This window comes from Leopardus geoffroyi, chromosome D1, assembly GCF_018350155.1.
Source record: "Leopardus geoffroyi isolate Oge1 chromosome D1, O.geoffroyi_Oge1_pat1.0, whole genome shotgun sequence".
NCBI lineage: Eukaryota > Metazoa > Chordata > Mammalia > Carnivora > Felidae > Leopardus > Leopardus geoffroyi.
In genome coordinates, this window is record NC_059329.1 from 62,055,255 (window position 1) to 62,074,214 (window position 18,960).

General features: G+C 37.9%; 1 protein-coding gene across 1 annotated transcript; it reads left to right on the top strand.

Annotated features, from left to right (window-relative positions):
- Nucleotides 1-15,734: 15,734 nt before the first annotated feature.
- Nucleotides 15,735-16,694, top strand: LOC123602510 (olfactory receptor 51Q1-like). Its single transcript, XM_045486992.1, has one exon. The coding sequence runs from the start codon at nucleotides 15,747-15,749 to the stop codon at nucleotides 16,692-16,694; it is 948 nt and encodes a 315-aa protein (XP_045342948.1). The 5' UTR covers nucleotides 15,735-15,746.
- Nucleotides 16,695-18,960: the final 2,266 nt, after the last annotated feature.

Below are 18,960 nucleotides of genomic sequence, written 5' to 3' on the forward strand. Positions count from 1 at the left end.
TTCACATTGCAAAATATAGAATTTAAGCAACAAATTGGAAACTATTAAAAATAAAATGAAATACTAAAATATAACTAACAATAAAGACTGAATGGATGGATTTAATCATGTTAGACACAATTGGAATAAAGAACAAAAATAGGAGGAAAGTAATTCAGATCATATCCAGACTATAGACAATGTTGAGTATCTGGAGCATGAAAGGATAAAGTATAACAAAATAAATAAAAACCTTAAAACACATATGGTACTTGCTGGAAAGCTCAAGTACACAAGGAATTGGAGCCCTAGAAGGAGAGTATCCTGGGGAAAAACAATATAATAATACACATATTTTCCAAAACTTACATAAAACATGAGCAAAAAATTCAAGAAACACAATAAACTACAAGGAGGAAAAGTACAAAACAACCAATATACCCCTAGCCACTTCAAATTCATACAGTGGAAAAGTAAAAATGAAAGAGAACATGTTAAAATTAAAACAAAGAGAAAAAGCACTGCAAATCAATCTGTCCATTTTTCAATAAAAACAATTAACATCTTCAGGGGGAAGAGTCAACATGGCAGAGGAGTAGGGATACCAGAATTTCCCTCCTCCCTCAAACTCAGCAGTAATGAGATCAGAACACTTGGAATTCCAGGAATCCAGGCTACAGTCTAACAGAAACCTCTCTAGGCGCCTACAGAGACAGCTTGGCGGTTCAGAGGTGTGTGCTTAGGGATTGGGAGAGATAAAGCAGGTGGCGGTGTAGGCACGGAAGTGTGGGGGGTACCCCGTGGGGAAGAAACGAAAGAGAGGCTGTAGAAGTGTGGGATCATATTTGGATAAGAGAAAAACCTCTGCAGACCACAGTCTGGAAGACGAAGAATACAAAGAGAGACAGTTTCTACTTTGCAAACAGCCTTAGGAATGAAGATCAGAGATTTCAGGGTGGCTGAACTATCTCCAGACCGGAGGCCGATGCATGTGGGTGCACCTCGTGGGGAGGAGAGCCAACCCCGGACTGGGTAACACTCTCACAGGTGCACTTGAGAGAAAGCCGTCCCCTCCATAGAGTACCATGCGAAGAGGGTTTACCAATGCTCCAAGAACAAAAGACCCTGCAGGTGCCAGGCAGAGGCCCTTTGTTGGCTGGGTGGAGTGATGCTATTTCGGTCCACAGTGTGGGATCCTCTCACACATGGGATTTTGAATCCCAGGGAGACTGTGGAGTGGGACAAACCAGCCCACCAGCGCCCACACTGCTCTGGGAAGGCTGCTTGAACAGCACGGTTTGGGACACTTTGAGGGGGAGAGATTGAGGGGGGGAGGGTCACCCTTTTCCTCCCCAACATCAACACGGTGGGGCTTCAGGGAACTGGACAGCGACCTACCAGGGGAGTCAGACCACTTACGCCAAACCTTGCCCTCAGAGACTGGTAACTGCTCATCTACTGGGGTGAGATTGACACTCACACAACCGGTCATTCGCTCTCCACCAACCAGCACAGCCACTGTCTCCAAGGCACCAACAGACCACTGTTCTCAGGTTTTGCATGTTAGTCTGTTTTTTTAATTTTATTTTTGTTGTTGTTTTTCTTTTTTTTCTGTTTCTTTTTTAATTGCTATTATTTTTTCTTTTATTTTATTTCCTCCTCTTCTCTTTTCTCTTCCTTATCTTTCTACTCTCCTACTTTTATCTTCCCCCCATGGAGTCAACCTTACAGTTTCATGATGAATTAAGACAAGCTGTAAATGACGTGGAAAATAAACTAGATGCAGTGACAGCAAGGATGGGCGAAACATAGGAGAGAATAGGTGAAAGAGAAGATAAAATTATGGAAAATGACAAAAAGAAAGGAAATTACTAGACCAAGAGGGAAGAATCAGAGACCTAAGTGATTCAATGAAATTAAATAATATTCGTATCTTAGGATTCCCAGAAGAGAGAAAGAAAGGGTTATTTGAACAAATTATATGGGAGAACTTCCCTAATCTGGGGAAGCAAACAGGACCCCTTCAGAATAAAGAAAAATAGATCAACGCCACAACATATCATAGTGAATCTGGCAAAATACAAAGATAAAGAAAGAATTCTGAAAGCAGCTAGGGACAAACGGGCCTTGTTCTACAAGGGTAGACACATAAGGGTAGTAGCAAACCTGTCCACTGAAACTTGGCAGGCCAGAAGCCAGTGGCAGGAAATATTCAATGCTATGAATAGGAAACTATGCAGCTAAGAAACTTTTATCCAGCAAGGCCGTCAGTTAGAATAGAAGGAGAGATAAAGGCTTTCCCAGACAAACAAAAACTAGAGTTCATGACCACTAAACCAGATCTGGAGGAGATCCTAAAGGGGGACTCTGTGAGTGGAAAGCAGCAAAATCTACAAAGGACAAGGGACAACACCACAAGCACAAAACTTACAGATACTACAATGACACTAAATCCCTATCTTTCAATAATCACTCTGAATGTAAATGGACTAAATGCCCCAGTCAAAAGACACAGGGTATCAGAATGGATAAAAAACCAAGATCCATCTATATGCTGCCTACACAAGACTCATTTTAGACCTGAGGACACTTACAGATTGAAAGCGAAGGGATGGAGACCATCTACCATGCTACGGATGTCAAAAGAGAGGCAGAGTAGCCATACTTATATCAGACAAACTAGATTTTAAAACAAAGACTCTAACAAGAGATGAAGAAGGTCATTATATCATAATTAAGGGGTATATCCATCAAGAAGAGCTAACAACTGTAAGTGTTCATGCCTCTGATGCGGAATACCCAAATATATGAATCAATCAATCACAAACATAAATAAATGTGTAGACAACAATTCTGTGATTGTAGGGGTCTTTAATACTCCACTTACAACAAAGAGGAGATCATCTAGGCAGAAAATCAGTAAGGAAACAATTGCTCTGAGTGACACATTGGACCAGATGGACTTAACAGATATATTCAGATCTTTTCATCCAAAAGCAACAGAACACATATTCTTCTCGACTGCACATGGAACATTCTCCAAAAACAATCGCAAACTGGGTCACAAAGCAGAATACAAAAGGATTGAGATCATACCATGCATATTTGCAGATCACAATGCTTTGAAATTTGAAATCAACCACAAGAAAAAATTTGGAAAGCCTCCAAGTACATGGAGGTTAAAGAGCATCCTACTAAAGAATGAATGGGTCAACCAGGAAATAAAAGAACTTAAAAAGTATATGGAAGCAAATGAAAGTGAAAACACTGCAGTCCAAACCCTTTGGGATGCAGCAAAGGCAGTGCTAAGAGGAAAATACATCACAACCCAGGTCTATCTCAAGAAACAAGAAAAGTAACAAATACAGAATCTAAGCTCAACCTAACTGAACTAGAAACAGAGCAGCAGGAAACCCCAAAGCCAGCAGAAGAGAAATAATAAGGATTAGAGCAGGAATAAACAATATAGAATTTAAAAAAAAAAAACAATAGAATAGACAAATGAATCTAAGAGCTGATTTTTTGAAAGAGTAAACAAAATTGATAAGCTCCTAGCCAAACTTCTCAAAAAGAAAAGAGAGAGGACCCAAACAGAGAAAATCACAAATGAAAGAGGAGAGATCGCAACCAACACCACAGAAATATAAACAATTATTAGCAAATAGTATGAAAAATTATATGTCAAGAAACTAGATTAGCTGGAAGAAATGGACAAATTCCTGGACACCACACACTATCAAAACTCAAATGGGGAGAAATAGAAAACTTGAACAGACCCATAACCAGTGAAGAAATTGAATCAGTTATCAAAAGTCTCCCAACAAATAAGAGCCCTGGGCCAGATGGCTTCCCAAGGGAATTCTACCAGGCATTTAAATCAGTGCTAGTACTTATTCTTCTCAAGCTATTCCAAAAAAATAGAGATGGAAGGAAAGCTTCTGGACTCATTCAATGAAGCCAGCATTACCTTGATAACCAAATGATACAAAGAACCCACTGAAAAGGAAAATTACAGGCCAATGTAACTGATGAAAATGGAGGTAAAATTTTTCAAAAAGATACTAGCAAATCTAATTCAACAATTTTTAAACGGATTATTCACCATGATCACGTGGGATTCATTCTTAGGCTGCAGGGCTGGTTCAATATTCACAAATCAATCAGTGTGATACACCACATTAATAGAAGAAAGGAGAATAACCATATGATCCTGCCAATAGATGCAGAAGAAGCATTTGAAAAACTACAGCATCCTTTCTTAATAAAAACTCTCAATAAAGTCAGGATAGAAGGAACGTACCTTAACATCATAAAAGCCATATATGAAAAGCCCACAACTAATATCATCCTCAATGGGGAAAAACTGAAAGCTTTCCCCCTGAGATCAGGAACACAACAAGGATGTCCACTCTCACCACTGTTGTTTAACATAGTGTTGGAAGTCCAAGCCTCAGCAATTGGACAACAAAATGAAATAAAATGTATGCAAACTGGCAAACAAGACATCAAACTTTCACTTTTTGCAGATGACACGATACTCTACACAGAAAACACAAAAGACTCCACCAAAAGTCTGCTAGAACTGATACATGAATTCAGCAAAGGTGCAGGATATAAAACCAATGTACAGAAATCAGTTACATTTCTATACACTGATAATGAAGCAACAGAAAAAGATATCAAGGAATCAATCCCATTTGCAAATGCACCAAGAACCATAAAATACTTAGGACTAAACCTAACCAAAGAAGTAAAAAATCTGTATGCTGAAAACTATAGAAAACATATGAAGGAAATTGAAGAAGATACCAAAAAATGGAAAGAATGTTCCATGCTCATGGAGTGGAAGAACAAATATTGTTAAAATGACAATACTACACAAAGCAATCTACACTTTCAATGCAATTCCAATCAAAACAGTACCAGCATTCTTCTCAGAGCTAGAACAAACAATCCTACAATTTGTATGGAATCACCAAAGACCCCAAATAGCCAAAGTAATCTTGAAAAAGAAAACCAAAACTGAAGGCATCACAATCCTGGACTTTAGTCTTTACTACAAAGCTGTAATCATCAAGACAGCATGGTATTGGCACAAAAACAGACACCTAGACCAATGGAATAGAATAGAGAACCCAGAATTGTACCCACATATGTATGGCAAACTAATCTTCGACAAAGCAGGAACGAGTATCCAATAGAAAAAAGAGAGTCTCTTTAACAAATGGTGCTGGGAAAACTGGACAGCAACATGCAGAAGAATGAAACTGGACCAGTTTCTTACACAGTACACAAAAATACATTCAAAATGGATGAGAGACCTAAATCTGAGACAGAAAACCATCAAAATCCTAGAAAAGAAAGCAGGCAACAACCTCTTTGACTTCAGCCACAGCAACTTCTTACTTGACACGTCTTCGAAGGCAAGGGAAATAAAAGCGAAAATGAACTATTGGGACCTCATCAAGATAAAAAGTTTCTGCACAGCAAAGGAAACAATCAACAAAACCAAAAGGCAACAAACAGAATGGGAAAGATATTTGCAAATTACATATAGGATAAAGGGTTAGTATCAAAAATCTATAAAGAACTTACCAAACTCAACACCCAATAAACAAATAATCCAGTGACAAAGTGGGCAGATGACATGAATAGACATTTATCCAAAGAAGGCATCCAGATGGCTAACAGCCACATGAAAAGATGCTCAACATCGCTCATCATCAGAAAAATATAAATCAAAACAACATTAAGCTACCACTTCACACCAGTCAGAGTGGCTAAAATTAACAACTCAGGCAACAACAGATGTTGGCGAGGGTGTGGAGAAAAAGAAACACTCTTGCATTGTTGGTGGGAATACAAACTGGTACAGTCACTTGGAAAACAGTGTGGAGGTTCCTCAAAAAATTAAAGATTGAATTACCCTACAACCCAGCAATAGCACTACCAGGAATTTATCCAAAGGATACAGGAGTGATGATTCATAGGGGCACATGTACCCCAATGTTTATAGCAGTGCTATCAACAATAGCTAAAGTATGGAAAGAGCCCAAATGTCCATCGATGGATGAATGGATAAAGAAGAGATAATTTATATATACAATGGAATACTCCTTGGCAACGAAAAATAATGAAACCTTGCCATTTGCAACAATGTGGATGGACCTGGAGGGTGTTAAGTGAAATAAGTCCATCAGAGAAAGACAGATATCGTATGTTTTCACTCATATATGAAACTTGAGAAACTTAACAGAAGACCATGGGGGAAAGGAAAGAAAAAAATATATATATGTGTGTGTGTGTATGTGTCTGTGTGTGTGTGTGTATAGTTACAAACAGAGAGGGAGGCAAACCATAAGGGACTTTTAAATACAGAGAACAAACTAAGGGTGGAAGGGAGTCATGGGGGAGGGGGGAGGAGTGGGTGATGGTCATTGAGGAGGGCACTTGTTGGGATTTGCACTGGGTGTTTTATGTAAGTGATAAATCACAGGAATCTACTCCCGAAGCCAAGAGCACACCATATACACATGTATGTTAGCTAACTTAACAATAAATTATAGAAAAATAAAAAGATAAATAGATAAATAAATACTAAAAATAAAATAAAATAATAACCAGTAACATCTTTTTCTGATCTTTTAACAAAAAACAACAGAAGAAAAAAGACAATGGAGTGATACCTGAAATAAAAAAGATGCAAATATGTATTCTATATAGAGAAATATAATGTCATTCAAAATCAGAAGCCCAAAAATTCAGAGAATCCATCACTAACGCTAATTTTTTTAAATTTTTCATTATTTTTATTTATTTATTTTTAAATGTCAATCCGTCTTTTTATGAAATCTCTTTTTTTCCCCTTTGTCAGAGAGAGCGAGAACCCAAGTGGGGGAGAGGGGCAGAAGGAGAAGGAGAATCTTAAGCAGGCTCCACAATGAGCATGGAGTTCAACACAGGCCTCAGTCCCACGACCCTGGGATCATGACCTGAGCTGAAATCAAGAGTAGGACCCTTAACCTACTGAGCCACCCAGGTGCCCCACTAACACTCACTTAAAGGGCAATCATTTGATGAGAGTATGGAGCTGCAAGAAGCAATACAGAACAATACCAGAGTAAATGTAAATGAAGACTGGTGGTATGAAAAAATATAATATTTTGCATTTTTAAATTAGTAAAAATTACATACATATCAGCAGAAGGACAGAAGATGGGGAGAGGTAAGTGGAACTAAATTAGTCTTCAGTTCCTGCATGGTCTATTAAGTAGTAAAAATCTAATATAAATTAGACAATGTATTAATCAGCTCGAGTTGCCATAAATACCACAGACTTAGCTTACACAACAGAAAGTTATTTCTCACAGTTTTGGAAGCTGAGAAGGTCAAGGTGAAGGTGCCAGCAGATTTGGTTCCTGGTAGACTTTTTTCCTGACTTTCAGATAGCCACCTTCTTGCTGTGTCCTCACTTGGTGGGTAGAGAGAGATCTCTGATCTCTCTTCCTCTTTTCATAAGGACACTAATACCATAATGGGAGCCTCGCTCTCATGACCCCATCTAAACCTAATTATCTCTCAAAGACCCACTTCCTAATACCATCATATTGAGGCTTGGGGACAGAAATATTCAATCCATAACACTTGATAAGTAAAATATCTCTCTTTTAATCTCTCTGAAAACCATTCAACCAAAATCTTATATAAATGAAAATATAATAATAAAACAGTAAGGAATCCAATATAAAGGAAGATATGAGAAAAGAATATGGTAAGTTTGAATACATGGTAAGATGGCAAATTTAAATGCATTCAAATCATTTAATTTATTGAAAATAAATGGATAATACTCCAATTAAAAGCCAAATATTGTCATACAGAACTAAAACTATATGGTCTTCTTTTAAGAGCTCTCTAAAATATAAGGATACAGAAACATTTCAAGTAAAGATATTTAGAAAGATATTCCTTGTAATCGCCAACTAAAAAAAACCTTGTGATAGCCTTACTTAATATCAGATAGAGTAAGCTTCAAGGCAAAAGCATTATCAGCAATAAGAGGGGCATTTCATAATGTAAGTAACACGCAAGATGGGTAAAAAGTTTCTAGATTTTACATACAGACAAAACACATAGAGCAAAAGTTATCAGAACCACAAAAAGTAGATAAATCCATAATCATAGAACAGATTTTATTACACCTTTCATAGTAACTGACATACTAAGTAAGCCAAAAATTAAAAATCAAATTGATGTAAAAGAATTGGGAAAAAGAGAGAAGCAAACAAACCAGACGAGACTCTTAAGACTAGAGAACACACTGAGGATTGATGGAGGGAGGTGGGGGGAAGATGGGCTAGGTGGATGATGGGTATTAAGGAGGGCACTTGTTTTGATGAGCACTGGGTATTGTATGTAAGTGATGAATCACTGATTTCTACTCCTGAAATCAATATTGCACTGTATGTTAACTAACTGAAATTTATTTTTTAATATGAAATTTATTGTCAAATTGGTTTCCATACAACACCCAATGCTCATCCCAACAAGTGCCCTCCTCAATGCCCTTCCTGTCCTCCCACCCCCATCAACCCTCAGTTTATTCTGTTTTTAAGAGTCTCTTATGATTTAGTTCTCTCCCTCCCTAACTTTTTTTTTTCCTTCCCCTCCCCCATGGTCTTCTGTTAAGTTTCTCAGGATCCCCATAAGAGTGAAAACATATGGTATCTGTCTTTCTCTGTATGACTTATTTCACTTAGCATAACACTCTCCAGTCCCATCCACATTGCTACAAAAGGCCATATTTCATTCTTTCTCATTGCCAAGTAGTATTCCATTGTGTATATAAACCACAATTTCTTTTTTTTTTTTAACGTTTATTTATTTTTGAGACAGAGCATGAACGGGGGAGGGTCAGAGAGAGAGAGACACAGAATCTGAAACAGGCTCCAGGCTCTGAGCTGTCAGCACAGAGCCCGACGCGGGGCTCGAACTCACAGACTGCGAGATCATGACCTGAGCCAAAGGCGGCGGCTTAACCGACTGAGCCACCCAGGCACCCCTAAACCACAATTTCTTTATCTATTTATCAGTTGATGGACATTTAGGCTTTTTCCACAATTTAGCTATTGTTGAGAGTGCTGCTATAAACATTGGGGTACAAGTGCCCCTATGCATCAGCACTCCTGTATCCCTTGGGTAAATTCCTAGCAGTGCTATTGCTGGGTCATAGGGTTGGTGGGAGTGCAAACTGGTGCAGCCACTCTGGAAAGCAGTGTGGAGGTTCCTCAAAAACGAACTGAAATTTAAATAAAAATTTTTTAAAAAGGGGCGCCTGGGTGGCTCAGTCGGTTAAATGTTCGATTTTGGCTCAGGTCATGATCTCACAATTTGTGGGTTCGAGCCCCGCATCAGGCTCTGTGCTGACAGCTCGGAGCCTGGAGCCTGCTTCAGATTCTGTGTCTCTCTCCCTCTCTACCCCTCCCCTGTTCACACTCTGTCTCTCTCTCTCAAAAATTAATAAACATTATTTTTTTTTAATTAAAAAAAAGAACTGGAAAACACTACTTAAAACCTTAATCTAATTAACAACTAAAGAAAAAGAAACCAACAACTACTACATACTACACATCCCTTTCAAGTGCGTATGGAACAGCCTACTCAAATTGACCACTGGAGCACAATAGTGTCTTATTTCTTGATCTGGATTAAGGATACAGGATCTATTCATTTTGTGATCATTATTCAGCTATATATGTAAAACATGAGTACTTTTATCTATGAATGTCATATCCTAACAAAAATGTGCATAAAAAATGCAGTCTGACACTCTGAGAGGGTGATAATCATGTGCTTGTGTGGTGAGAAGGACTGAATCTTCTAATTTAACCCTACAGTGATTTTCACAAAATCCACAATTTTGAGTCCTCTCACACAAAATCTCCAGTTTTGAGTCTTATGCCCTTGCTTTCCTGAATTCCAAATGCCTCAAGTTCAGGTAGCTTTCTGAATTTGAATTGCTAAGTTTCTTGGTCACTTGTTCCTCTGTAGTCAATTAGGTTTTGTATTTCCTTGCTCTATGAAATGTTACTGGCCATCTCCATGCTTTCTAGATTCCATTTGTGAAAACTTTCTCACCTGTTATTGTCTTCCCGGCCATTGTTTTTGTCACTGTGAGTCCGTACTTGTGTTATTATTAATACTTGAAACAATTCTGTTTGTTCAACCTATCTGGTTTCTAAAGTTTATTTACATATATTTTTTTCCTTTCTTGTCTTCTATCAGATTTAAAATATTTTAAATATTATTTCCCCTATTTGTATTGGAGTTATAAACTGCACTTTTATTCTATGACTAAAATGTAAACATACATAGTTTACAAAGTCAAAAATTATTCAAAATGTCTTTCATCTTCAAATAAACAAAGAATTTAGCATTCTTTAAATTACCATTCAATCCCTTCTGATGTTATTTGTCACCGCATTTTAGTGTAAATATTATTGACAATGTTAGACCTCCACACAGTTGAAATATTATTGGCAATGTCAGAGATTCACAAAGTTGAGTTTTCCTATTGAAAACATACGTGTGTGTATGTGTGTGTATACATATGTGTATAAATATACATACACATGTGTGTGTGTGTGTGTGTGTGTATATATGTATATATACACACACACACACACTCACTACAAGTCTCTATTTCAGTTTTTCTGGTTTCCCTCCCCAAAGTCAACAAATATTTTCAGTGTATTACATTTTTCTTTAGAAAGGCATTTATGTATAAACAAGAAATTATGTGTGTTTATACTTCTTCCCAGTGAACATTGTGCACTACCCTCTAGCCGATTTTTATATAAGTTTACATCTTTGAGATCATTCATAACCAGGTACAACCATTTGCTTTTACATACACATAATATTTCACTGTGTTGATTCTGATACGTTACATGCTATGGGAATTTATTTACTAGTTCCCAGTTGATGAATATCTAGCTTGCTTCCATTTTTTGTTTTCTTATTCATAGTGTAGTGAATAGTCTTGTATATATGTCAATTTGCATACATGTAAATACATTTGTAAGCCAAATTTTTTAAAGTTTTAATTTAAATTTCAGTTAGTTAACATACGGTGCACTATTAATTTCTGGTATAGAGTATAGTGATTCAACACTTCATACAACAGCCAGTACTCAACATGGCAAGTGAACACTCCTTAATCCCTATCCCCCATTTCACCCATCCTCCCACCCATCTCCCCTCTGGTGCCCATCAGTTTGTTTTCTATTGTTAAGCATCTTTTTTGTCTGTTTCTTGGTTTGCCTCCCTCTCTCTTTTTTTTTCCTTATGATCGTTTGCTTTGTTTCTTAAATTCCACATATGGTGAATCCATAGTGAAATCAAAATGGTATTTTTCTTTCTCTGACTGACTTATTTTTAGAAATGGAATTAAATTGTTAGTAAAAGATTTTTGTATTTACAATTTTGGTAGATACGGTATTGTCATTTATCTCTATATAAGTCATACTTACTAACTGTCCCATCAGCAATTATGAAAATGTTTCTTTCATCAGACCTTTCTCAACCACTGTATTTTAACCATTTGGGTTTGCTAATATGATGAATAAAAAAAAATCTCAATTTGATTTCTATTACTTTCTATTATAAGTGAGACTGAACATCTTTTCATATGATTGGGAAAATTTATATCTCCATTTCTTTGAAATTTGTTTATTTCTTATGTCCATCTCTTACTAGGTCTGAGGTTGGCAGCATTTTTCTACAAAATCCAGATAGTAAATATTTTAGGCTTTGTGGGTCATATGCCTTCTTTCAAAACTACTCAACTCTGCTACTGCAGTATGAAGGCAGCCACAGACAACACATAAATAAATAAGCAAGAGTGTATTCCAATAAAACTTTATATATGCATACTAAATTCTGAATTTAGTATAATTTTCACATGCCACAAAATACCATCATCTTTTGTTTTGTTTCAGTCATTTAAAAATGTAAAAACAATTCTTATCTTGTGAGCCCTACAAAAACATACACATTTAATATTCTGTTTTTTGACAATATCTACTAATCTCTTACTATAAGTAATAATGAAGTTGATGAACTTCCCAGTCCACCACTATCTTCTACCTACTCTCTTATTTTAAAGCATTTTATTAAGGAAATGTTCAAATATACTACATTAAAAAAACATTGAAAAATATTTAAAAAATAAAAAAAGAGAACATTGTAAAGAACTCCCATGTATTCTTCATTGAACCTCAACTTCAAGGATTATCAGTATTGGGGCACCTGTGTGGCTCAGTCGGTTAAGTGTCCAACTCTTGGTTTTGGCTAAGGTCATGATCTTACGGTTCATGGGCTCAAGCCCCGCATCGGGGTCCGTGCTAACAGCACACAGCTTGCATGAGATTCTCTCTCCTTCTCTCTATCTCTCTCCTGTGCTCTCTCTCTAAAAATAAATAAACTTAAAAAAAAGAAAAAAAGAAAACGTCTTTAAAAAAATTATCAATATTATCCATATTTTATCAATTTTGACATTTTACCTTCATACTGATTCGTGTTAGTTTAATACTTTACTTTTCAATTTTAAATTATGTCTTTTAAGCCTTAACTACTAAAGATGGAGTAATCATATACTTAATACTGCATCCTACATGTAACACTACCTTCCCAGCCAAACTGTGTTATTTGATTTCTACATTTTCAGGTTTGTAACTGTATATTCTGCTCTACATTCATGATCTCCTTTTGAGTCAGTGGAAATGTTGTAGAGGTTGATATTCCTTGGAGTGGAGCCAGAATAGATCCTAAAATCCAAGTAGGCCAGATATAGGAGGCATCAAAGCCAAGGCACATTTGCTGAAACACTGTCTTCAGTGATAGAAAACAAAGGAGGCATTCACAGTGCATATCTAAACAGCTGCTGATTTCCAAGGTCTAGAGAGAAGTAGAAGGTAAATCAAGTCACGCATTAAACCTGAGGTCAGTTATCTCAAGGTAACACTCACCACAGCCCTTTCTTTCCTGAATCGAAAGCCAGCCCTCCTGGGGAACAAGTGAAGTACAATGTTGAAGCTAACATCTGTAAGACACTGGAAGAAGAAATCCCGCTTTGCTTCTATGACTTTTGAATAGAGATATGGGATACCTCCCCCCTCACATCTTCCAGCTATATCAAATCTGAGTTTTGTCATATTCAAGGTGACAACATCAAATAGCAACTCTTCCAATATAACCTCCCTCTCCAAACGAGGTAGGCTGTGGTAGTATGCAGAATAATCACTGAGAAAAAATCTGCCAGGATATGGACTGTGTCTTTCCCATGTCACCTAACAAAAACTTTCTGTGAGTCAGCTAGCTCAATTGTTGGTACAGGTTGAGCACCTGGTAAATGTTAGGTGCTATTATAATTATTACTGTTATTTTTTCTGGTTCTGTCCCTGAGGGCCTCAGGTCTCTGGGTACAATGTTCATATTGCTGTAAGATCCCTCTAGAGGCTTCCTCACCCACCTCCTGCATTTCAGCCTGGGATCTTCATGAGCATATAAGCACACTCAGCCACAGGGCAGAGAACAGAAGCCCCAGAGAGCACTGAAGAAACAAGAAAGCACAAAGAGGAGTTTGGACTGTTCAGGGGGTGGTCGGTAAGAAGATGACTTCTCATTGGCCTCTGCAATTTCCCTACAGTTGGCTCTATCATTACATTTCATTTCTTAATATTTGCCTATATATATATTGGTTTTTCTTGGTCACATTTGCCAAAGGGTTTCAAATTATGGCGATCCTTTCAAAGAAATAATTTTTGAATTTTTTTGACCTTTTCAATATTTCTAAATAAAAAAATCCCACTTTTATATTCACCTTCTTTTTCTCATTTTCCCTAATTTTATTTTGCATTATTTTCTAAAGTCTTGGGTTTAATGATTTTCCAGGGATTCTTAGATTTATAGACACTTTACGGGGAATATAGTTATACTCCATGAATACTAGGTACCCATTAAGTGCTATGTGTGTTTCCTCAAAAGAAAGTTCACAGATTTCCTTCTCAGAACATTCCCAAAACTAATAACTATTCATTTACTCATGTTATACAAATTCTTTTATTCAAAGAATACAATTCTGCATTCACCCCCTAGAGGGCAGTATAGCTTCCCTTTAGAACACAGGTCTTCAGAAACTGTCCCATCCTTCATAGTAATTCACCCTTCAGGCCACTTTAATTTGGCTACTTCTCTCATCCCTTATCAAAATGTCTTTCCAAAACGTGACTAGGGACATTGACATCCCTAAATTGAATAGGTGCTTTCTGAGTATCTGAACAGCACTAAACTGTGGTGACCATACCCTTTACCTTCTTGGCCTCTGTGACTCCCACTTCCTTTGTGTTCCAATACCTTCCTGAGGAGTACTTCCTGTTTTCTTTGCTTTTTCTTTCATATGTACACAATTTGCTAAATTTTACATTTCCTTCTATTGATTTGTCCTCTGCCTTTTCCTCTCTCACCCTAAATTCTTGCCTAGATTGTCACATCAACTTTTAGGTTCTCACCTACCATCAATATGCCAGAGACTCCCAAGACTCCTAGTGGATTTCTCCTCTGTCCTCCTGGGCCTCATATCTATCTGTCCAATTGTCATGTCTCTTGGGTAGCTCCCATAAACCTCAAACTCAACATGCACAAACCAAACCTGTAATCATTACCTTAGAGGTGCCTCCTACTCTACTACCCCAAATAAAATTGTCCCTGTTATCCATATAGTTTCTCAAACAAGACCTCTGGATATGGCCAAACTTCCATCCCTTCACAGTGTTCCCATTCAACTGAAGAGAAGGAGTCATCTCCAGAATCTTATTTTTTGTGTGTCATGTATAAGATGTACTAAAATAAATCTCTTGATTTGATTACCAGAAGGTTTTTGGAAATATTGCTGACAGAAGATTCAGTGGTAAATGAGTATCTGTAAGTTTCTATGTACCTGTACATATATACAGGTGTTGCTGGTAAGTGTATTACAAGAACAACAAAAAGCATAAAGCTAAATTTTAGTGCATAGTGTTGGCTAAATGTAGGGAATATAAGGTTATTTTAAGTAGAAATTTATGGAAGAATCCATAGTTCTGTTTGCTAGTCCTCTGGCTAGTGAAATGTGCACTGTGAAGTGTTGTGTAGAAGAAGAAAATGCTATATATATATATATATATATATATATATACGCACAATGGAATACTATTCAGTGATCAAAAAGAATGAAATTTTGCCATCTGCAACAAGGTGGATGAAACCGGAGTGTATAAGTCAATCAGAGAAAGACAAATATCATATGACTTCACTCATATGTAGAATTTAAAAGTAAAACAGATGAACATAAGGGAATGGAAGGAAAAGGAGATAAAAACAGAGTGGGGATAAAACATAAAGATTCCACAATATTGAGAACAAACTGAGGGTTGCTGGAGGGGAGGAATACGGGAGGATGGGCTAAATGGGTGATGAGCATTAAGGAGGGCACTTGTTGGGATGAGCACTGGGTGTTATACATAAGAGATGAATCAATGGGTTCTACTCCTGAAACTGATAATACACTGTATGTCAGCTAACTTGAATTTAAATAAATAAATTTTAAAAACAGGAATTCCAGACACATCTTTAGATGTAAGATTAAAAAATATTCATTCTATGGTAGTAGCGCACTGATTAAATTCTTATTGTGGAACACACAGATTTGGGTTTTGCATTCAAGAAGCATGCCTGAAGTGACTAATACCACACAAGGCTCCTTCTATTTCATCCTCACCGGCATCCCTGGATTTGAGGCCTCCCACATCTGGATCTCCGTCCCCTTCTGCTGCCTCTACACCATCTCCATCATGGGGAACACCACCATTCTCACAGTCATCCGCAAGGAGCCATCCCTCCACCAGCCCATGTACCTATTTCTCTCCATGCTGGCCCTGACCGACCTGGGCCTCACCCTCACCACCCTGCCCACAGTCATGCAGCTCCTCTGGTTCAACGTTCATGAGATAAGCTTTGAAGCATGTTTTGCCCAGTTCTTCTTCCTCCATGGATTCTCCTTCATGGAATCTTCTGTGTTGTTGGCCATGTCCTTTGATCGCTATGTGGCCATCTGCCGCCCCCTGCATTATGCCTCCACCCTCACCGGTGAAGTCATTGGCAAGATCGGCTTAGCCATCATTTGCCGCTGCGTCCTGGCTGTTCTCCCTTCCCTCTTCCTACTCAAGCGCCTGCCCTTCTGCCGCTCCCACCTTCTCTCTCACTCCTATTGCCTCCACCAGGATATGATCCGCCTCGTCTGTGCTGACATCCGGGTCAATAGCTGGTATGGATTTGCTCTTGTTTTGCTCATTATTGTGATGGACCCTTTGCTCATTGTGCTCTCCTACGCACTCATCCTGAAGAGTATCTTAGGCACAGCCTCCTGGACTGAGCGGTTCCGGGCCCTCAATAACTGTCTATCCCACGTGCTGGCTGTTCTGGTCCTTTATGTTCCCATGGTTGGAGTATCCATGACTCATCGATTTGCCAAGCATGCCTCTCCGCTGGTCCACGTTATCATGGCCAATATCTACCTGTTGGCACCGCCTGTGATGAACCCCATCATTTACAGTGTCAAGACTAAGCAGATCCGCCAGGGAATCTTCAATCTACTCTTCCAGAGGAAAGTGTACTAATGAGTGGAATTGAGGTTTACTGGAGGAATTTTATTTAATAATAAGGAGTCAAGAGCAGGTACTACTGCCATCAAAAGTGTAAGTACCACAGATGGTTGAAAGAGTAAGTATTGTATAAGCTTCTGCTGTCAATAAATAGAAATCATACTTCCTTGACTGGAAGTTAAAAAACCTACGGTTTTTTCCCTAAAGTCTTTTACCCTACATTACACTTCACTAACCGTATGACTTTGAGAAAATAAATATTAAAAAATATAATTTAAGGAGTGCCTGGGTGGCTCAGTCAAACAAGTGTCAGACATCAGCTCAGGTCATGATCTCGTGGTTCACAAGTTCGAGCACTATGTCTGGGCTGACAGCTCAGAGCCTAGAGCCTGCTTCAGATTCTGTGTCTCCTCTTGATCTGCCCTCTCCCCTGCTAGTTCCCTTTCTTTCCCTCTCTCTCTCTCTCTCAAAAAAATACAAAATAAAATAAAATAAAATCTATTTATTTTTTCAATATATGAAATTTATTGTCAAATTGGTTTCCATACAACACCCAGTGCTCATCCCAAAAGGTGCCCTCCTCAATACCCATCACCCACCCTCCCCTCCCTCCCACCCCCCATCAACCCTCAGTTTGTTCTCAGTTTTTAAGAGTCTCTTATGCTTTGGCTCTCTCCCACTCTAACCTCTTATTTTTTTTTCCTTCCCCTCCCCCATGGGTTTCTGTTAAGTTTCTCAGATTAAATTTAAAAAGAAAAGCCATTGCGAAGATCAGTGGCAAATATCAAAAGCCAAACTGGAGAAGGAACCTTGGTTTTTGTTTTGTTTTGTTTTGTTTTGTTTTTTCAACTTAAATATTTTTTTTTCTAATCACTTAGAAATTTTTTTTATATTTATATATTTTCAATATGAAATTTAATGTCAAATTGGTTTAGATACAACACCCAGTGCTCATCCCAACAGGTGCCCTCCTCAATACCCATCATCCACTCTCCCCTCCCTCCCACCCCCAATCAACCCTATGATTGTTCTCAGTTTTTAAGAGTCTTTTATGGTTTGGCTCCCTCCCTCTCTAACTTTTTTTTTCCTTCCCCTCGCCCATGGTCTTCTGTTGAGTTTCAGTGCACTCTGCACTTAAAGTCAGTTCAGGGGTTTAAGAAACTGTTGAACTGACTTTTGATGCAGAGTACACTGAAACTCAATGGTGGAATCACGATTCAGAGAGACAGAAACTACTGCTCCGAGAAGATGATAGATGTAGGCAGGACAAACAACAAACATCTCTGCAGATAAGCATAACAAGAGTTTGAATGTTAAGAGTGTGAATGCATAGAAACAACAGAGATTTCTTCATAACTAGGTGTTTTCATCTTAGCTGGCTCAAACCTTGCTCCTACTGGGTTGGGTACCTTTGATTTGTCACCATGACTTACTAATAAATGAGCTGAGAAAGTTTAACTCTTTGGAAGCCCAGGTTCTTCATTTGTAAAGTGTGCATAATTATACCTCCGTAAACTCGTTTCAAGGAATATTAAATAGAAAACACTTGTAAACTGCCTGAGGTTTGCAAGAATACCTTCGATAAAGGAACATGAAGGAGTTTTCTCAGTAAAACTGTAAACAGTATCAGTAAAGGGTAAGGAACCAGGGCTGTGATAAGGAGATCTCAATGTAAATAAAGAACACTATATTTTGTGTGCTGATTGTTCTTAATGTACCTTATTCTATGCTATTTTCAACTATTAACCACATGTGTGTATACACAGAAGGGGTGTGACCATGTCCACTACCTCTCCTGGTAGATCTGAGGTATGTCCTGTGCTTTAAATCCCTCCTCTCACCTCTCAGACACTCAACATAATTGTGACACATTGTCCTCAGTACCAGAAACAATTGAAGAATAGAGAGAATTCAGTCTCAAAACTGCATATAGATTTATAATCTTTTAGGAAAACCTTAATCTCTTAAGACTCTGTAATAAATTCTTAAATATGTATCCTACTAACTATTAGGTATGCCTCAACTACTGTTCTTACGTTCGGTGGATTGTCATCAGTAGCCTGGGGCCCAGTTTTCGCACCATATTTAAGCAGGATACCAGTGAGTTGAATCTGGTTTTAGAGTACAACTCACTTCTGATGTGCCCCACATCAGTTGTCAAAGGGCTACACTCTCATCTTTTCTCAAGTTGTGGGATCACATTCAATAACTCCCCCGACTTACCTTTAAGACTAGCTTATTAGAAAAGATGTCTTTGCCTTCAAATGTCATTTACTTTTAT